This window comes from Scatophagus argus, chromosome 12 (assembly GCF_020382885.2).
Source record: "Scatophagus argus isolate fScaArg1 chromosome 12, fScaArg1.pri, whole genome shotgun sequence".
Taxonomy (NCBI): domain Eukaryota; kingdom Metazoa; phylum Chordata; class Actinopteri; family Scatophagidae; genus Scatophagus; species Scatophagus argus.
In genome coordinates, this window is record NC_058504.1 from 22,264,015 (window position 1) to 22,285,761 (window position 21,747).

A 21,747-nucleotide genomic window follows, 5' to 3' on the forward strand; every position below is an offset into this window, starting at 1 on the left:
CTGCAGCAGGGGTATAAAACTGATGATAGCAGCTTTACTCTGCCCTAAAGTCACTTTTACATCAGGAATCTGATCTGGACATGCAGCAGCAGCCTTCACTGCTGGCCTCCTTGTATCGCTTTCCTGCTGTGGAAATCTTGAGACAGCGAGATGGACGAGTGGAGACTGCTGACTCCAGTTTCAAGGAGTCCTCGAGTGTAGTTGCTAAGGACTCCTGGCTCCATAGCAACAGCAGGAGATTATCGTGACACCATCAACACATCCAGCCTGCCGCTGAGATGCTGTCAGAAAGACTAGGTAAACCTGTGTTATATGCAGCACAGCCTTTAAAAACATGCAGTCTGCTGTTCTGACTCATTTGTGTTGACGATTCTTGCAGGGATTCAGTCACGATTTGGTCCATCAGAAAGGTAACTGACAACAGTTTTACACATTTCTTACTTTTACAGATACAGTGACTTTGAACAGAAGGTCTGCCAGTTTCAGATAAGATTAAGATTATGACTACTTTTAAATTTGCTTCTGTGTCTGTATTATAACTATCCTTTCTATGGATGGTATAGTTAATGAAATGAATGAACAAACCTTTAAATCTACCTACAATATATTTAAATAACATCTAGAGAAAGTTGGTTGCAGTGTGTAGCTTTTAATGTCATCCCCCTAATTTCTTATACTTTAATCACTTTACCATTTTTGGATACTTAATGTGTATAAGCAGCATATAAACGTTTAATATATGGTTTCTAACTTGCTTTTTGATGTGGTCTGTACAGTATTTAAACATGATGAACAACACGAAAGTGTAACAGATAAACTATTATTAGTATTATACTTTATAGTTGAATTTATTTATACCAGTTACATGTTCTCGTTCTGCTTAGGAATGATATTTGAGGGGTGTTTAAGTGTTACCTTTATTTATTTATTTATTTTGTATTGTTGTGTCCATGGATCACTTTGAGGGATCACCATGGAATAAAGAAAAGTCTGTTATCTTCTCTGTCAGGCAGTCAGTCCTCTTTTATGTTAACTCTAAGACTAACTTTGACGGTTGCTTCTTTGAGTTTGATCAGAAGCCACACTAAGGTTTAGAATTTGAAGCCAGCTTTCTGACTGAACACTAAGATCAGTTTTTGGAAGTCAGGACTCCACCAAAAAAGAAGAAAACCCTCAGCAGAGCTGGGAAACCCGCTGACTGATTGCATGACCGCCCCAGGGCCCAAACTCTCTGAGTTACACTCGTATTTAATGATGATGATTTATGCTTGTTGGGGACGGGAGTGTTTGTTATGATTTGTTTTTGGCAGAATCATGGAGCTGGCGCAACACAAAACCTCAAAAACTGACTGGGCCACAACTCCTTGGTGAGCAGCTGAGTCATCCTAAACCTTTCTCCCTGATTACAGTTCTTCCTTCTACATGAAAACACAAACACAACTACAGTGATGCCGTTAGAGGTATCACAGTGGCTTCTGCTCCTACATGTTTTATCTCCACAGTTCTGTTGCAGCTCTTACATCACATGAAATTGGAAGTCTATTCATTGATCTTGTGTGAAATTGACTCCCAAGAATTCAGGAGCGTCTGCGGTCAGTGTTTCCTTTCTCCAAACGACATAGTTAAAGACAGATGTCTGGCACGCTTTGAACGAGTGGTTTAAAGGGCCAAACAATGGGGGAAATGATTTGATTGGAAGTATCTTCCCTTCATTTGGCAGTCAGAAAATATTTATTCTGCTTCTACAGCAGCACACTCATCCTTTACAGTTCCTTATTTTCATCTTTTCATCGATCAGTGAGAAGCTGAGCTGGGGAAACCAGGAGCCAATATGGGCCGTGTCCGCTTCAGCGCTCGGAGCCGTTCCAAGCGCAAGAATCCAATACCTCGCCAGGCACAAAAGAGACTTCTCAGCAAGGGAGGACCACCGGAGGTAACTGCAGCCCTGACATTATTGATGACTCTATCAAAAAGGCAGAGGAAGAGGACTGTACACAAGCTCTTTATGTTAAGATGCATTGCGGAGCTGCAGGGTAACGACTCAGAGTCAGTTCAGGAAAGTGATGTTCAGGACTGCTGCCAGCTGCATCCCCATCACAGTTGATCACCTCAGGGGCTTTTATTTTGATATTGTTTGCTGTTTCCCTGCCTCAGCTGTCACATTAAAAGCCCGGTAACATGCAGTGAAATTCAATCAGAAGCCCACACAGGAAGTGCACCTCCCAGAACAATCAGCTGTTTACTGTAAGTGAAGATGACAGAAATGACCTGCGGGTTTGAAGCAGGATGTTCATCACAGTATGAACAAGACACAGCGGATTTCTGCTGCTGAGTACATACAGTGTGTATGTAGACGTTTTTGCTAAATGTAGTCTGAGGCCTGATAATTACGCTCATGTTCCACATCTAATCACATTATGCTGCAGTCAAGAAGTCCATTTTGTTAATTTCTAATCTGATTATGTAACAGACAAAATCACATGTCACAAGTTGATGTAATACCTCAGTTTAAATACAGTGTCGATAATTTCCATCACTGATTAATCTGCAGGATATTTGCTGGGTTAGTCAATAATTCTTTTGTCTATAAAGTCTAGTCTTCACATTGGGTTTTTTTTGTCCCCAATCAACAGTGAAAAACCAAAAGATGCTCAATTTTCAGTGAATCGAGTAAAGGATAAAAATTCTCCCAGCTGAGAAGCAGACCCAGGGAACGTTCGGCATTTCCCTTCAAAAAAGATCACTTCAGTAATAACAGACGACCATTAAAATTTGCGCAGACTCATTTTCTCAATCTTTATATCAATAAAAAACAAATTCTTGCTTGCCTCTGTTGTACATCACTTTAATGTCCATTTGCGGCTCTCAACCTGTTGGATCCTGCTGAAGACACGAATCTTAAATGGATCTCAAATCTTCACTTACACTTTAAAAACGACTCAATGATTTCCTGAAACTGCTGCACCAATACACTTTCAAACAAACATAATTCACAAAGTGTATCTCCAGACAGACAATCAGACTATTTCCAGTGGGACTGAGCCAAAATAAACCAGTATCATTTTGATCTTTTTTTAATCTCTGATAAATATAGAATATCTCCATTCAGAAGTGATTTTGCAGAGATTCCTTAAATGCATCAGAACATTGAGGTGAAATGAAATGATCAGCAGGGAACATTTGGTTCTGTGTCATCCCTCTGTCTCCAAGTTTTTAACAAATAAGTTTAAATGTTTTCCACTCTGTCATCAGCTACGCGCTGACACTTATCCATTGTTCCGTCCCCTCCCGTCCCCTCCTCCTTCTGGCTCAGGACATTCTTTTGTCTGCACAGCATATAATGGATGTGGTAATAGCTTCCATTTTCCTTCAGGAAGAAGGAGGAGGAGGAGGAGGCGAGCTTCTTCAGGAAGACCCAGCGTCCTTCCTTCAGGGTGTCCCAGTACGAGCACATTGTCCGCCTGTCAACTCCAAAAAGCAGGAGCCGCGGCTCCCAGGAAGCAGGGTAAAAGCCATGAGTCGGCGAGCCTTCTCTGGTTTAAGGCTCACTGGAACAGACGCATAAGGGCTGGATGTGGTGAATCAGTTTCAGATAAATAGATTAAATATGGAGATAGACATGTGGATAAATACTGAAATGGATTCAATCTCGTCATAACCTTTTTTTACCTTTTGATTGCGATTTTTGTTGATTCTTCAGCAGAACAGCCTGAACTGCTCAAAACTAATTTCTTATCTTGGTTGTTGTTGTTTTTTTTTTTTGTTTATCAAGCAGAAATGTTAAACATTGTTTTGCTTCATCATCTACCTTTCTATACGACTTTATATGATTGTAAACTGAAGATATTTAATATTTTTGGATTTCTGTTAATCAGACAAAAACAAAAGTAGGCTAAACGCTGAATCAGTTCATAAATAGCATTTGCAGCCCTTACTGTAACTTAAAGAAAGTGTTCAGTCAGTCATAGCTGTACAACTGTAAAGGTTTTATTTTTGTATTTCAATTATTATCTCTTCTCCACCCTCACATTCACACATTCACCACATCAAATTCATCATCCCTGCTTTAATATGAAAGAATGTGTACCGTATGTCCAGCATCACCACGACAAACTCTTTGAGGTGTCTGTTTTAAATATCATTTCCACATCCAGCAGACCTTCACATCGCTGAGTTTTGGCAGATTTGTGACAAAAACTCTCGAATCTTATTCTCCCTCAGGGGTCCAAACCACAGTCTAGAACTTAATCGCAGCAGAACGTATCAAATCATATGGTTAAATATGGACAGGCCAAGCAGAGGCGCGGGTCCAACACTAACGTCTCCGTGCTGCATGAGGAAGCCAATGTTTGGACATCTGTTATTTCAGTGTCAGACTGTGGGAGAGCAAGGAGCAGAGACAATAGAGCTTATTGTCCAAAGTTCAGGACTCCTGGGACGCTTGCAGACAGCCGCGGAAGTCTTTTTATAAATCCTGAACGCAACAGCAGAACGTGTTGTCAGGCACGAAACAGATTTATGCTGGGTCTGCCGCAGTCAGTACGCAAAAAGAATATTTGTTTTGGGGATTTAAATAGTAGATGTTCCATTAATTGCTGTTTTAATAGCCTGCACAAAACACAATAACCATCAGCTGACCACCAATCACCATCTCCAAAAAAACACCACAAAATAAACGTGGCAGCACAAGCAGTTTGGCAGAGTGGCAGTGTATAGTAGTGTATTTGAAGGTCTTTCTGCTGGTTTTCTGCAGGGCTCCTCACACACCGCAGTGTGAGAAACACTGCCCTGTTTGGCACGTGGATCCCAAAGCCAAAGCTGCTGTGCTCACACTGCGACTGCTCCAGCTCTCAAGCCCCAAACCGAACCATCCACACTTCCAGAGCAACAGAGAGGTACCATCCTAAAGCACATAAAGAGAAAACACGGGCAATGCTGAGCGATGATGTCGGCTGACAAGATGCATCAGCCGTTGCGCTGATTGAAGGTCCAGTGTGTAGGATTTAGGGGGTATATACTGGCAGACATGGGAAAACTCAATCACAAGAATGAATGTTGGCAATGTTTGTTTCTGCAAACCACCAACATGTTATAATATGACACATTGTGCAAATCTTAATGCTGCAAATTCAATTCAATTTATTTATATAATGCCAATTCACAACAAAAGTTATCTCATGATACTTTCCAATTAGAGCATGTCAACACCAATAGAGAGAACCCAACATTCCCCCTTGAGCAAGCACTTGGCGACAGTGGCGAGAAAAGCTGCCTTTTAGAAGGCAGAAACCTCGGAGCAGACCCTGGCTCAAGATGGGCGGCCATCTGCCTTGACCGGTTGGGTTGAGAGAGAGAGAGAGAGAGAAAGAGAGAGAGAGAGAGAGAGAGGGAATTAGAGATGGGGGGGTGGGGACACACAAACAGAGATGCGTAACGACAGCAGTAATACCAGAAGTATTGGAACTGTAGATAATGATAATGTTTAAGTATACAGAAGGTACTATGGTGATTATGATAACAATAGTATTAACAATAATGGTAGTAGCTGTAATCATAGTAGTAATAGAATTAAAACAGATTATGACTAAACAGTAGTAATCACAGCAGGTTTCAGGCAGGACCTCATCAGGAGGTCCAACCATGATCCATGGCAACCTGCTAGACGAGAAAGCACAAGGACTCCAGGGAAGAACTTGAGTTAGTGATATCCATTAATGGGACATAAATGTGTGCAGAAGGAGAGGGAGAGGAAGAAAGAGCTCAGTGCATCATGGGAGGACCCCCGGCAGTCTAAGTCTATAGCAGCATAACTAGGGGCCGGCCTAGGCCAGCCCTAACTATAAGCTTTATCAAAAAGGAAAGTTCTAAGACTACTCTTAAACGTAGAGAAGGTGTCCGCCTCCCGGGCCGAAACTGGAAGGTGGCTTTATAAATTGAACAAATCCTTGGTTTGCAGAAACTTGTAAAGCCAACATTTTATTCTGGCAACTGGACAGAAATGGAGTATAATGTCCATAATTATGTGTTCATTAGTGTACGGCTATCTGAAACTAATGATTGTGTTTCGATACCTTCAGATAGGCCATTCATATCTACAGAGCAAGCAGGTCCTCTGGTGGAGTCTGCCATGTTTCTAGAGGAGTCCAAAAAGGACAAGCCAAACACCAAGACAATCTGCAACCACACCACTAGATGGCCCTAAATCCTCCATACAGGACAGTGATGACTGTCTTGTTATAGTTTTGAATTTACATAATTTTTACATTAATTATTTGTATATGCTTTTAGTCATATGTGTCAGGAGTGAGGAGTATTAGAGATGGGATTGTAGTAGTTCTCTGAAGACTGTGCTAGCTGTCAAACAAATCTCGACATTCCTCAACTGATGGATGAGGTCACCTTGCTAGATGATCAGGGTCTAAGGATGGAGGCATTACACAAACATGTATGAAGTCTGACTTTGTTTCACAGAGCGCTGAATCAATTGCTTCATCCAAGACGGGTCAAATCTCTCAGAGACTCGTCCAGCTGTCACTGCCCAGGCTGAAGAAGAACGACGTCTGCTGTAAGCTCGGGCGCCCAGAGGAACCAATCTGGACTGTGAGATCATCTACTGAAACATCCTTTCATTGATTATTGGTGCAGCTGAAATCTCTCAGTGAGACAGATTTCAGTTAAATGAAACTGCACTCAAAAGTCACTAATTCTTCTACTTGTGGAGAATTTTCTCTTTTGTGGAGTTGTTTTCATACGAGTTCCATCAGTTAAACATCCACTTTCACAACCAGTTCCAAGGTTTTTATTGGCCTTGTGTCCTTGTGATCTGGCATTTGTGTCTGGCTCTTAGTTTAATCAGTGAAACTCTTAATGACAGACAGAAACCTGGGTAATGAAGATATGTTTTCAGCATTACTGGATGGACTAAGAGGAGAGGTCCTTGAGTTTGAGGGAATTTGACTTGGTGTGGGAACCCTGTTATGTATTAAATGTCTGAATCTCTAAAAACAGGTTTCGAAGGCAGCGAGGAGAGCCACAGCAAACGCTCATGTTGAAATGCTGGCGGCACCAAAACAGCTTTCCAAGGACTACATCCCTCCTCGAGGACAAGAGTGGAGCTGACCTGAGCGTCATTCATGAGGTCCTGCTCCTCTTGCTCCTCCTCCTGCTGCTGCTGCTGCTGCTGCTGCTGCTGCGCTCTTTAGTTTTGTGCTCTTTTGTGAAACAGAGTGTTGACAGTATGATAAAGGCTTTGACATGATATCATATATTTTTAGATTTTGATTTTTAAAAAAAAAGATAATGATGATCATTGTGGACATTTATCTTCCTCTGGTGCTGTGATTATACTGGCTTTCAACCTGTCTCAAGATCCTCTTGTTTGATTCTTTTGAGCTTATAATCACAATTAAGCTTTTGTCTATTTATGAGCTTGTTGATATTTTTGTAGTAATGCAATAAGAAACACACAAAAAGGGGAGAAGCCCTACATTTAACAGCAAACTCCAAACAAACTAAGTAAATAAATAAAAATCAAAATGAACAAAGTCACCAGAACTTGGTAACAGGATCTAAATGACAGCATGAAACAGAAGTAAAACAAATAAATCTAAATTGCAGAAAGTATAAGAACATTTTTAGAAGCTGAAAAACATCTTTCTCCTCGAGACTCACCACGTTGCCTCTCTGAAGTGGTCCTACCAGTTTTTGGTTTGGAGATAGGTGTGTGTGTGTGTGTGTGTGTGTGTGTGTGTGTGCGTGTGCGTGCCATGAGCATTTTCTCACTTTCATATGTTAAACAGTGTCACATTAGGCTACAGTGTGTATCCATGTGCAGGCTCTGTGTGTTAAAATGTACCAAAGCCTGTCACAAGCTCCCCCTTTAGAGGCCATGACTTCTTGAAAACGCCACAGTCTGACCACAATCCAGTTCACAGAGGCTGCTGGGGCCTCAGTTTAGAAATCCACCTTAATCCCACTGACGCTGCTGGCGCATGCAACTGAGGGTTACATTAAAGACAATAGACACAGCTGATGTGATAAGAGGTGGAGGACCTGTTCTGTGGATTATCAGCACAGGTTTGTGGCTCGGTTTGACATCAAAGCAGATTGAACCCTTGTCCTGCTGGGAGGCTAATCTGGGATTAGCCCGTTGCGATCGTGACATGGGACCACTAGGTAACAAGAAGGAGGTGGGCGGGGAGAAAAAGAAGTTTTAGTCAGACAAACATTTGTCAGAGGCGGACGTTTGGCATCTTAAGCTACAGTAAACAGGTGGAGTGTTGAGTTCAGGCAGAGGTTGAACTAACTTCAGACACACACACGTGCTCACCTGCTCTTGCTTGCCAGTTTAGGCAGTAAAGTATTCTGGCTGTTTTGGGCTAATAAATGCGAGGTGAAAATTTACTTCGCTTACGGCCTGAACACACTGTTGTAGGTCCCGGGTTTTTTGTCAACAAACAAGTTGTGTTTACAGTAAATGTTTCTCACCAAAATGCAAACAAGTGTGAACCCACTTATCCAAATGTTGCTCTATAGCACCTCTAGTGGTCAAAACTCCACAGTGCACTTTTAAGAGCAACTTTGAGATTTTGGCTTTTTTGTTGTTGTTGTTGTTGTTGTTGATTTGAATTCCTGAATGTGCTGCCATTAATGTTTCACTTCAATTTGCTTTTTGTATTTTGCCCATCTCTTAATACATAATATGGACAAAATAAAACAACTTCTCTAAATATTCTCATTCTTCACAGCACCAGCAAATACAATCTCAAAATTCACTAGAAAATTCAATTAACACCTTGCTGACATTAGGCTTTAATGCAGAACTGCTGGTGTACAGACTCTGCTGTTGCTGTGTACTGGGGCAGCCGTGGCCCAGAGGTTGGAGAAGCAGCTTGTGATCGGAAGGACGGGCAGGAAAAGTTTGAGTGTGGTGGAGTGATAATGTCCCCACCCCCCATTAGCTGGCTGATGTGCCCTTGAGCAAGGCACTTAACCCCCAATATATTCTCCCCAGGCGCCTGATGCAGCCCACTGCTCCTGTGTGTTTCAATCAGTGATGGGTTAAATTTCCCCGTTTGGGATTAATAAAGTAACTTAAATTAAAAATTAATGCTTAAATTAACTGTCTATTAATCTACAGTCAGTTGATGAATCTAGTCTATTAGAAGTCGATCATATTTTAATCACAATTTAAACAAATCAGGCAAGACAGCAAAAATCAAGTTTTAACATGTGGAATATGAGAAGATTTTCTTTTTGTACTTTGAACATCTCTTGGTTTGGACAGAGAAAATAACAGAGTTTTTGTTTTTAGTGTTTATTTCCTTCTTGGTACTTTTGTAGTTCACGTTCTGTGTTCTCTTCACATTCATTTCTCACATGTTCTGTGCCACCAGACTCACACAGGATGTTGTGTGCAGTCAGTCCACATACCACAGTTTCACACTGTGCAGATGTATAAATTTAAGGTTGTTCTTCCTGTGTTGCAGCTGAGGGTTATCATTCAAATTTAACAGAATTATCTCTGGATTCATTTTTCATTTGCATGGTGTGACTCTGCAAACAACCGTGTCAGGGTGGAGTTTCACTAACTCGCCAAACAAAAAACCCTTTGCTAAATATTTCCTGAGCTGTGCGAAACTGGCAGCAGCAGCACGCAGTCTGATGCTGATGTGGCTTTGAACTGGAACCAGTTGGACCAGTGCGTCTGCTGGACTTCACTGTGCAGTCTCAGTATTTACTTAATTAACCACCATTTATGTAATGTGAAAAGTAAAACCAGTCCGTCCACATGGTTTTACTTTGGTTTGTTCATTTGAGTAAATGGTCCACAACAGGAGAAACAGGCGGCTGAAAAATGAATATCCTCTATGTGTAGACTTTTCAGGAGGGAAGGAAAGTAGCTAAAAGGACAGCCAGCATGTCAGAGTTTATCCAGAGGTTTCTGAAAGGGTTCCATAAGTCCAAAGAACATTTCAGTCTGAAAGCAGTATAGAAGCCAGCCTACAGTTTGTCTTAGAGGATGTTTATACCTTCATTAACATGTGTGATGTGAACACAGTGGGCAGCTCTAAGTACGTCACACTTGGCATTATAATGTGTCCGAGTGACAGCTTGTTATTTGATCTCATGCCATAAACACAGAAATGACTGGGACAAATAGACATTATGTTTTTTATACAAAGAAAGAAACAATGTACAACCTTTGCAAGAAGGCCCAAATAATTTTGAATTTATCATGCATGGCATTTTACACTCTGTATACTGTTTCTTTCACCAAACAGCTCATAAAATTGCACAGTTTTTGAAGGGAGTCTGGGGACTTTCTCTACAGGTGAACAAGCAGAAGCCTTTATCGCTTACTGTTTACTGTATTTGTAAAATTTGACAGGTCAGTAAAATGCTGTTTACTTACTTACTGGTGTTCAATCAGATGCTAAATATTGGCAGGTGAGATGCACTTTAAACACTGAGCAGACATGCTGGCACGATGATGCAACAACTTCATGTGACAATTATTTACAAGTTATTTACTGAAATAAGTTATGTAAATTATTATTTACTAAAAGAATGTGGTCACAAGTGGCCCAGGCCACCTAAAAAAAATGGCGATGCAATGATCAGCTCAGTGTCACATTAAGGGGAACAAAAAGTCAGGTTGCACAAAGTGACTCAGACTGAGCCTGGCAGTCTCTAAATGGCAGATTCCTCGCAGCTCTGTGAAGTCCTCTTAGCAACAGACAAAACCAGACTCCATTCAAATTCTCTACACACTTTCATCAGCTCTTATGGCAAAGCACTACACACTCAGATCTTCCTTTCACTGTAGTGACTCGAGGACATGGAAACTGGCAGCACATTTGTTCTGTCATACATGATCAGTGGAGCTGATGCTGCACCACCAGGGCTTCACGACCTTCACTTTTCCTGTCTCGTTACTGTTTTTTTTATTCATTACTGGAACCAAGTTCCTTTGATGCATAATCATAACCATTGTCACAGTTTTGTGGACTGGCTTATTCATAATTGTCCTCTTTCTGTGTTCCAGGAATTAATCAGATCCAAGCTTTTGATGAGTTTGCTTTAAAATATTTTGGAGGTCAAATCTCAAGAGTTGTCATAAATCAGTCCTGTTTATTGATTTCCAGCACTGGCAGCAGTGATCTAATACACCCGGAGATAGAAGAGAGTGTAGATACCACAGCATCTCGTCTCACGGTTTATATCGCCATATATTGTCCATCTCTATCCACGGTTTTGTGACCTAAGAGAGAGATATGCTTGAAATAAAGTACAACACCTTTTACAGAAGACAAAAAAATGTTCATAGCCACAGTCAAAGCGGGGGCCAAAAGCCAGCATTCTCAGAGGGAAAGACAAGACACCATAATCATTTCAACAGGGCTGTAACAGCAGACGTTGGGAAGGTATTTTTTAGGATTTTCATAGTTCTAAGAACCCCCTATAATGATTGTACTCAGTAGCTACAGAACACAATCCAATAATTACTTAACTTTAGATATCCTTTATGTTTGCACAAATGTTGGTAGAAGTGGGTTCAGGTATTATGCACCTTTTAAAGGCAACAAGCTACAAACTAGAGTCAAAGCGCTCAAACTAGAGTCTTGCCTGTCTTGGTTGTTTTAAATCTCTGCAATCTGATGATTTTAAGGATTTTGTAAATGTTTTAATTGTATTGTCTTTGCTGATTGCATTCATGTGAATGTTTTTATTTTTGTTTGTTCTCAGGCCTCTCTTAGATCCTAATCTCAATGAGACCTCCTGATTAAATAAAGATTATATGCTTCTTAGAATGCTTTTTTGAGGGACTTTGTTTTTGCTCTTACTTCAGAGTGGGTTGGGCTCCCCACACAAGAGTGATGTAAGGATACCGTGACTGTTGGGGACATAATTACACATCGATTGCTTAAACACTTCCTCACATTGTACAAAAGTGAAGCCTAAATATCCCAGACACTGCCAGCAGACATACCATGTCAGGATCACATTAACACTGCAGGAGGCAGTAACAACCTGTCATATCACTCGTGAAATAACCGCTAAGTTAAGCAATCCAAACTGTAAGATTAACTGGTGATTTATGAGGTGGGGAGGGGTCTGGTTTGTTGCGTGTGTTTTCAGCTTGAGTAACCATGTGGGTGCACATTATATACAAATATGTCTGTTTTTCAGCTGAGCAGAGGAAAACACCCCCAGGCTCAGGAAACAGACACCACTCTGTGTGTGTGTGTGTGTGTGTGTGTGTGTGTGTTTCTGTTTTTCTATACTTATAAAGATTCAAATTTCCTCCAGAAAAAATAAAAAAGTAGGATTGTTTGCAGAATGTTGTCTGTTAAAATTAAAGTTAAATTTTCAGGAGTTAAGAAAATGTCAGTAAGCGTGAACATCAGTGTTCATATTTTATAAATGTGTGTGTGTGTGGCAGATGCCAGTGTAAACATTCTGTCACGGCCGCCTGTAAAAAGCAGCAGTGTGTTTTTACACTGAACTACCTGCTGGCTCAGTGTCGGTTTCTGTCGAGCTTGTTGTGCATACGGTTCCCACAGTCAGTTTTCACTGCAGGCTCTTTTGCAGGAACCCTCATTCTACAGTCTCTTCACACACACACACACACACACACACACACACGGGTCACGATTCTTTTTACTCTCTCACTCCTCCTTTTTCAGCCTGAGCTCTCTGACTTCAGTGCATTTCATTTCCTCTACAGTTTCAGTTAATATCTTTATCTGGTGGAATCATTCATTTTCAGCGTGAAAGAATGTTGAATCACCTTACAACATTTGTACCAAGTTTCCCTCAACCTTGCCTCATTTAGTTCTGCTGAAAATGACAATTTCCTTCCTTTCCAAATTATAATTTCACCTCACTTAAACTGAACAGGTCTCCCGTTGGTCTTTCTTTGGTGGATTTATTTTGGCAGCTCAAGAAAGAAGAACCTTTGTTTCTAAAGGACTGATTGCTGAAACGGGTTCTGCTCCGAGGTTTCTGCTGCTCTAAAAGGAATTTTTTCCTCGCCACTGTCGCCAAGTGCCTGCTCATAGATAGATACTTTATTGATCCCGAGGGAAATTCAGGATGGGGGTTTCATGGGGGTTTTGTTGGATCTCTCTAAAAATCAAATTAAAGAGTTTGGTTTAGACCTGCTCTAATTGGAAAGTGTCATGAGATAACTTGTTGAGATTTGACGGTATATAAATAAATTGAAATGAATCGAACTGAAACCAGTTCTTTTAAATGAACTATCAAACTGTACTGTACAGACAGTGTGTACTCCACATCCACAGTAAGGCTGAAAAATCCTCCTGATTTCATTTTAGTTGCATAAAATGTTTTTCCGTTGTACAGTAGCAGATAATAGTAAACAAATACTGGTCTGAGTTTTTCCTGTTGGCATGAGTCGGACTTTGTCTACAGTTTTTCGGACAATAGAGCTTGTTGAGTCCATCGGTGAGAGAAATCACTGTGACTAGCTGTTCAGCTAAGAGAATCAGTGCATGAGAAGAGCCAAAAAGGCCTGAAATGTATGATATATACTTGCACTCTTGCACAGAACTTTGCACAATACCGCAATACCGCTGTAAATATTGTTGTCATCTCTGACACTGTTCATATCTTTTATTCTGGTTGTTTTATATTTATATAGTGTTGTTTTATATTTATTAGTTAGGTATTTTGTGGGTTATTGGGCTTATACCAGGACCAGGGAAACTAATTTCATTCCACCTCATGTTCTACATGTGTGAAATGACAATAAAGCTCCTTGAATCCTTGAATCCTATACCTGCATATGACAGTCTTGCTTCCTGGTGGCCACTTGTGGTATTGCAGATAACATTTTTCCCATTTCCCCACATTATAAAAGCAACAACTCTAAAACTTTTGAAAGGACACCAGAGGTAGCACCCCAAACAAAATAAACTCTGCACCATAAAAAAGATATTTTAAAAGCTAAGGCTGCTGTTTCACTTTAAATTTAATATTTTCCTTATATATTTCAGTAAGACTCAGTAACCTCATTTCAGTTGGTCACTGCAGTTGTCAACAGATGTCACTTAAATGGGAGGAAATAGTGTTGAGAACGATTTTCAGCTGCCAGTAATCTGCATGTGGTGCTCGATAGTGAGTATTTCGAGCAGCAGGACTGTGTGGGTGGGACTGAGTGAAAATAAACTACTGTGTCAACCCAGTGCAGTACTGTGGCACACTGAAGTATTTTTAATAACTTCTGGACAACAGCTGAGCTTTAGATACACAGATGATACTTACTAGCAGTGTCAGTTCATTGTTGTTTTTGGTCTTTAAGTGGAATTTGATAGTAGAAAGTATCTTTCTGAGGTTCTAACAGGGTGCTGAGATCACATCCTTTTTACAGAGAGCTGGTCACAGGGAAAAGGGGACAATGAAATGACATCACCTGTCATTTATTTAGCCTCACGTTGCCTTTCAGCTCAGTCGGCTCACATGTCCACCCACCTCCCTCCCCTCTGTACTACTGGAAATGTCCCAGGTTTGGGCAGCAGCAGCTGATTCCAGCAGCATCTATTGTAATCCCAGTGCTTCCTTACATCTTTTACATCGCTACAAAAAGCTTGGCGTCCAGCTCCGCTCCCTGCTGACAGATATGCATGTAAACAAAGCTTGAAAACAAAAGGCCCCCACCGTTTCTGAACTTCATCCGCGCCATTGTATAACTCTGCTTCCTCAGTGAATTTGAAACCACAGGCGTACTGTGGCCACAGAGGAGGCACTGAAGTCATTGTAATTTATAACAATATGTTTATTTCTGTAAACATGGTGGTTATATTGGCAACAACATACAAACACCTTCACATTCCACACAGTTAAAGTTAAAATAGCTTCATAGATACAAAAAGAGAGATGTACATGTGGCGAGGGGAAGTGAATGAGGGCGGGGGTGCTCGGGTCAGTTTGTCCAGGAGAAACAAGGTCAGCACAGAGCCTCAGGCTTCATGCAGGTTCTTCATTCTCAGTCCAACACTGATCCCAGTTCAGCTGGAAGACCCTCTGCCTGCCTCCACTTTGCGTTACGCAGCTTGAACCATTTCTGGAGTAAATAAACAGAGAGAAAGGGATGGAGGGAGGTGTTAAAAACTGGTAACAGGAGATTTTTTTGTTCATGGCTCACAGCTGAGTTTGGCACAAACTGTTGCAGAGCCTGAAACGCGAGCATGATGAGGTAACTGGTCCGCCTGACATGAATATTCCTGAGAAGTCACACAGATGGAGTTCCAGTATTGTCGAGAGTGATTCAAACAAAACACTGGGTTTCACTGTTACTGTCTCATCCTCAGGCCAGTGGTTATATTTACATACTCAACAATCATTACACATATACACTGTGTTATTGTATGTATTCAAGGAGGACACAAGAAAAATGTTGCACCAATAATGTGTAACTTAAAGACCTGTGACATATTTCAGCTGGTATCTATTACAGTTTGCCGCCAGGTCATTTAGCCAGGCTAAAGACTACTAGTCTCGATCATAGTATTACTACAAATGTGTATTTCCATTTGAGTGTAAGGCGACGCCTGCTTGGAAAAAGTCTGTGACTAAGATGATAAGATCTGTATTGACCTCATATCTGTGCATTAATAAGTTGTAGTCAGAAAATGTTAGCTTGGCATTTTATCTCAGCATATTAGCACGCTAACATGCTCATAAACAACATGTTAATCACAAACTAACATGCTATGGTATGACTATGTTGACATGGCTGTAAAAGCTATTAAATTTAGTTTATTTAATCATTTTGCACTTTAGTGTTCTAACATTAGCATGCATCCATGTAGCTTAAAGAACTATGAATTTAACATATGCTTACAATTAGCATGTAGCATTTAGGATTCTAGCATTAGCATGTTAATATCCATGCAAATTGAGTATGTTGACATTTATCAGGCTACATTTACTTTTTTAGCATGCTGTCATTAGAATGTTACCATTTTCAAAGTACAGTGAAGGTAAAACATTGCATGTTAGGCTGTTAGTATAATTGCATTGGCACAATATGCCCACATTTGGCACATTAATATAGTTTAACATGCTAATGACAGAATATGACATTTTAATTTGTGTTTTGTGTAGGATACAAATTATGCTTTTGGAATTTGAACAGCAACTTAATACAGAATTAATATTTTGTTCAGATTAAAATTGAAAAGGTTTCAGAATGATCGGAGTTGAAAGTGAACATCACTGTGGACATATTATATATTCATACCAGCTGTTTTTAGTTTTGTTTAGCATCTTTTTGGTTTGGGAATTTCTCTAACCACAGCGCAATCATCAACACAGAAACCACAAACATGAAGTCTATGATTAAAAGAGAGTCATTAACTCTAACTATGCTGCTGCCATTATCTTCATAAGCACATTACAGTCACATTTCTTCGCGCCTGTAAATGTGGTTCCTGACTCACAGACACAGCAGTGACCCTGGGACTAAATTGTATCAGGGAAACCACAGAGGACCAACGTTTCCATTTAGCTTTAACAGAGAATGAAGGCACTGACTGGGTCTGTTTCTCTTAATTCAGTTCCCTGCACAAGCCTTCTGCGCTCTGACCGCTCCACCAGTAACTGCTACATTCTGACCAGATGATGACTGCGCAGAGTGCCTTGACACACACCCATGACCCGGCGCTTTGCTGTTTGGCGGTTTGTGTTGTCAAGGGATTCACAACAGTGCTGACATCATTTCGATAACGCCAAGGAGAAAGGGAGGATTTCAGGACAGAGGCCTTAAGATACAAGACCCTGGCTGGCTGTGTGAAACATGCATCTGGCAGAAGGGACAGTTTCCACATTTTGTACTGGAAACACATGAGATTCCCATTTTGTACTTATCTGGGTTTGCTCATAAAGAAAGGAGAAATTAATTTAAAAATTGGCTGTTTGTGCTGTACTCTATGATGCAGGGCTTAAATTTTGGGAGTTACTTGTAGTACATCCTTATATATCCTTTCTTAGCTAAAAACGATCCAAACCATATAGGTTTAGTCTTCAAAAATGTCATTTCCGCTTCCAGGTTTTGAAATGTAAGCCAGTTGTTTTGTACCTTTTTTTTGTCTTTTTCTCCAAGAGGAAAAAGTCTTTGAACGTCTTGTAAAAGCATACCACTTCAGAACATTAATGGTGAGATTTATGATCCTGCTGACCCATACAATGGTGCTTGAGTCATTTTTTTCCCTTTGACTAGCACTGGATTACATAACGAGGCCTTTCAAAGTCAACTCTACCTTCATGTCATTGACCGGAAACAAATAAAATGGTCTATGAAAGGAGCTCAAAGATGCCACGCAGAGGCTGCAGAATATTGTAACTGTTGTTAATGTGAAAAAGGGAGTGGTAGCTAGGGAGTGTTTCTTCAGCTAAATCTTTTCTAATGAGAGCTTTGTTAGCAAATCCAAAACACTCAATAGCAGGGGTAGGTAGAAAGAAAAAGAGAGCCAGAAAAAGAAAAGCGCACACACACACACACACACACACAAGCTGGAAATGAAGTTGAGTCTTTTGATGAGAGGCCAACCCTTTACCTCACCCCGCACCAGGCTTCCCCTGTCAGGTTGGCCTGGCTTCTCCCACCTTTTGTATACAATGAATGGAAACAGTCATGAACACTGGGAGGGGAATTAGGAGGCAGCATAGTGCAGCTTTAGTTGAACAATTATCATAGCCTATCTGGAGGCAGAAAAAGCTGATTCATAACCCTCAGTAGATGGAGCCCAATAATGAAACACCTCTGCTGTTCTAGTAATGACATGCTGAAGATGGGGCTTGGCAGTAACAGGATTTAGCCACATCGGATGGTTATCTTTCAAAGTTACAAGCTTTTCCAGATACGAAAATCTTTTTTGTGTTTCTACCTCCAGTTTTGCAGTTCTGTATTGTAGCAGAGGGCCACTTGCTCACAGTAACATGTAGGTTTGTTTGTTCATTATATAGACAGTCTGGAAGGTAATAGTTAGACCTACCAATAACCCTTCAAATCTGTCTTGACATGATACTCAAGTACTTGGATAAGAAAAAAAATTTTTTTTTTTAATTAAAGGTATTACACAACCTGTAAAAACTCTGATGCAGCTGTGTGAAGTGTTAGAAAATAAGTTAAATGACATCACACTTCACAGTTGCACTATGGGAACAGTATGCTTTATACTAAAGATTAAATGTGAGGATAGCGGCGTGCGTCTCAGAACTATTTGTTTTATACCAGCGGCCACGATAGGACAGCAGCACATCATGTGAGCAGTTCTCAGCAAAAACTGCAAAAATGGTCTGCAATAGTCACACTGACATCACCCCATGTTTCATAGTGCAATGTACATATATTTAGAATATATCACAGACATGACAAAACATCAGATGAAGGGAAGTATTTTTACATGCCTCTTACATCTCTCTTTTGCTCTCTCTCTCTGAAAGAAGGTAAAGTAAATCATGTCATCATCATTGTCAACATCACTGATGATTATCAAAGGCAAACTCTATGCACACAGACAGGGCTGGCAGCAGCAGTAACACCGTCTGCGTGGATACCACAGACATGCAGGTCAGAACAGTTCAGTAAGGTCGCTGTCACATACAGGCAGGGGTAGGCAGCCTGGGGTGAAAAGGCAATACTAAATTGCTTGACTGGCCCTTTAAGTCTTGAGGCTGAAATGCTTCGTTTCACTCAATAATGTTGTATGACAGACACTTCTGACCTGTTAAACGAGCTGTGACACCTGTCTCACAGGTGCGATGGAGTCATTCTCAGCAGAAGCATCAGCTTTTGTAGGGTGCTTTTACTAGAGGTTCAGCACAGAGAAATGTAGATCAACTGGCTTGTGGAAAAACCAGTGACAAGCATGAGTGTGTGCGTGATGTGCAAGAATTACTAATGGTTGAAGAGAGCTGATTTTGATCATAACACACACTCCACGCCATGTGACAGCTAAGTTAACCTGTCTGTCAGCCTGTCAAGCACAAACAAGAGCAGACATTTGCTTAAGAAACTAAACTGACGTCAACTCAAATGACAGGATTTGCATATAGGGTTTTGCCTCCTAATGAGTACAGCTACGCAAACAGGCCTGTTGTTTGTCTGACAAATCCTGAATACCTGCTGAGGATATGTTTTTTTTTAATATTCTGTAATGAGACAATCACCTTTTATTCTTCAAAAAGAAGACTGAAATCCTCAGAGTGCGTTTGCATTGAGCTATAAAGAGGAAAGCTACTTGAGGTGCCTGCATAACTTAGGCGCAATCTCAACGTGTTGGATGTTATCTGCACTCTGAAGCTTCACATCTGGCTCCTTGTGTGACACACGCACAGACTTTACAGTAGGGCCAAGACATTCCTCAGATAGAGGGGAGGTGGGAGTGTTTACATGTGGGAGAGATTAAATACCTTAGTAATAATGTGACGTTTTCCAAAATTGTCCACTTTTCTACTTCAGTTGTTGACTATAACAATGCACCTGACAATCGCGGTCTAGTGGCTCTCTCCCGACTGAGTGGAAGTCATGCTTTTGATGCTTCTGATATGAAAATGATTCATTCGTAAGCGCGAGAGCTGCAACATTCAGACTTTTAATTGATGGACAGAAAATTTTAATAATCGTTTAAGTTCTTTCTTAAACATTCCTGTGTTTAAGCCTCTCATTTTGGAACATTTGCTACTTTTCCTTGTATTAACATGACTCTATTACAAATTCTAACTTAGAAGGAAAAATAATAAATCTGATTTTAAAAGAATATGTTTTTCCTTAAACCCTGAAGCAATGATAAATGAACATGGCTGTTGTTTTTCTCTTTCTCACACTTTGGAAGTCTGGTTGAAAGCTCTGCAAAAAGCCAGTGAGCAGACCTTTAGCTAAGATTATTTTGTCAAAGTGTTGTTCCCCAAATAAAGAATGTTTTTAAATCTACTAGCCGATTGAAACTGTAATTTGTGCTGCAGGTGGTTATCACCGTTAACTGTTAATCTAATCTTAATCTTCATCTGGCAACTGCTCATTTGATAAATAGTTTCAGCTGTACATTAAACTAAACGCAGCATAACCATGAGCAGAAACCGCAAACACATCACCAGCTACAGAAACTCAAACAAACAAAAGTGTCATCGCAGTCCCACCCTCACTGTTTGACTGACAGGTGATCTCTCCTTCAAGTGCCCCCTCTAAACCCAGAGTCACCCTGTTGATGTCAGTGAGAATGAACAACAGTAGCAGGAAACTCAACCCTGACGTGACTTCATCTGGAAAAACAGCCTGGATTTGCTCCAGTGATGATCAATGGAGCGCTGCTGCCTCTGTGGTCAGTGTTAACACTCTGATCATTTCACTGGACGCTTTTCATACTCTCTCTCTCTCTCTCTCTCTCTCTCGCACACACACACACACACACACACACTCTCTCTCTCTCACACATACACATGCAGAAACACACACACACACATGTGACATGTTTCCATCGGGTTTGGGGACATTACATAGACTTACATTCATTTCGTGTATGCTTAGCCATAACCGAACCATAACAACAAACATTACATCCAAACCTTAAAGCAAGTCTTCGGGGGGGGGGGGGGCTTGCATTTTGTCCCCATATGTAAGACGGGTTCCAACAATGTGACTGTGAACAGATTTTTGTCCTCACAATTACAGGAATACACATCCACACACACACTGACCAGGATCACTCTGAGTTCTGATTCTGTCCCCGTTTCCATTTCAGTAAAACCCCTGAAATTTGCAGAACTGGAATGTAACAAAGTACATTTAATTAAGTACTGTAGTTCAGGACACTTTTTTAACTACTTTACTCAAGTATTTTTTTTGCCAACATTACATTATGCTTTTTTTCACAGTGAAACTCTGTCCTTTTTTACTCACTGTCCTCTACTAATCAAACGCTACAGTTAAATATTGAGTTTTGCTTTACATTCAGCTGCCGAGTGGTAGTTACCCTTGGTGGCACTGAAATGAAAACGCACAGTTTAATAAGCAGTGCAACACCTGGACAGACCTGTTCTTCGGAGGCCACTTCATAGTTAACACTTGTCCTTTCTTATACACTGTGTGTTGCCTAATTAACAGATGGCAGACACCCAGCAGAAATGACTGTGGAAATAAATCATGTGGAAATAAATGATATTGCACAAATGGCAGAAAAACAGAGAAGTCCCTAATGGACAAGGGAAATACCACAGAGAATCTAGAGATTAAAAAATACGAAATTATATGCTACATAAGGCAGCCATTAGGCAGCACAATACAATAAATACATTACATCCATTCCACACATTTCCTTCGAGTTTCTGACCTCACACACACATACACGACATATTAGGTTAATTACTCACTCGTGTTTCCTCCTCTGACAGCCCGCACTCCGCAGCGATCAACATGAGCGTCGTCCCATCCGGATGCTTGCTTAGTTTTTGGAAACTGTCCTCCAGCACTTTGGTCTGCTCCTCCGACAGGTTCAGATGCTCCATCGCTTTAGAAGTCATATTCCTATTTCCTCCTTCTGTCCAGTTTGTTCGGGGTTTAGTTCGGTTTCAGGCCCTGGTTTAGAGCTCTGGAGTGGTGTGCGCACAGCTGGACGCGCAGAGTAGAAAGGCACCGCGGTGCGCAGAGGACGCGGAGAAGGAGAAGTGTGGAGCGGCAACGGATCTCTGGCAGCTCGGCGGGTGTGTGTGGTATGGGTGTGT

General features: G+C 40.9%; 2 protein-coding genes across 3 annotated transcripts; one reads left to right on the forward strand and one right to left on the reverse strand.

Annotated features, from left to right (window-relative positions):
• The first annotated feature begins 25 nt into the window (after positions 1-25).
• LOC124068115 lies at positions 26-7,371 on the forward strand. Of its 2 annotated transcripts, XM_046406049.1 has the most exons (8): positions 26-297; positions 380-410; positions 1,311-1,367; positions 1,799-1,933; positions 3,374-3,505; positions 4,754-4,895; positions 6,472-6,600; positions 7,009-7,371. In XM_046406049.1, exons 1-8 carry the CDS (start codon positions 279-281, stop codon positions 7,117-7,119), a joined length of 756 nt encoding a protein of 251 aa, XP_046262005.1. In that variant the 5' UTR covers positions 26-278; the 3' UTR covers positions 7,120-7,371. The 2 variants fall into 2 exon arrangements, with proteins under 2 accessions (XP_046262005.1, XP_046262006.1); XM_046406050.1 differs by lacking the exon at positions 1,311-1,367.
• A 7,411-nt stretch (positions 7,372-14,782) lies between these two features.
• Positions 14,783-21,747, reverse strand: hopx (HOP homeobox). The gene is made up of 2 exons (XM_046406868.1): positions 21,397-21,747; positions 14,783-15,088 (listed from the first exon to the last, which is right to left on the reverse strand). The coding sequence occupies exons 1-2, from the start codon at positions 21,544-21,546 to the stop codon at positions 15,011-15,013; spliced, it is 228 nt and encodes a 75-aa protein (XP_046262824.1). The 5' UTR covers positions 21,547-21,747; the 3' UTR covers positions 14,783-15,010.

Bases quoted from the DNA above. Each gene is read 5' to 3' on its own strand.
- LOC124068115 (XM_046406049.1), top strand. The intron at 411-1,310 runs GTAACTGACAAC...TGTTTTTGGCAG, and splicing joins CGATTTGGTCCATCAGAAAG to AATCATGGAGCTGGCGCAAC. The intron at 1,934-3,373 runs GTAACTGCAGCC...ATTTTCCTTCAG, and splicing joins GCAAGGGAGGACCACCGGAG to GAAGAAGGAGGAGGAGGAGG.
- hopx (XM_046406868.1), bottom strand. From the start codon at position 21,546: ATGACTTCTAAAGCGATGGAGCATCTGAACCTGTCGGAGGAGCAGACC. The intron at 15,089-21,396 runs GTGAGTAATTAA...TATTTACTCCAG, and splicing joins TGTCAGAGGAGGAAACACGA to AAATGGTTCAAGCTGCGTAA.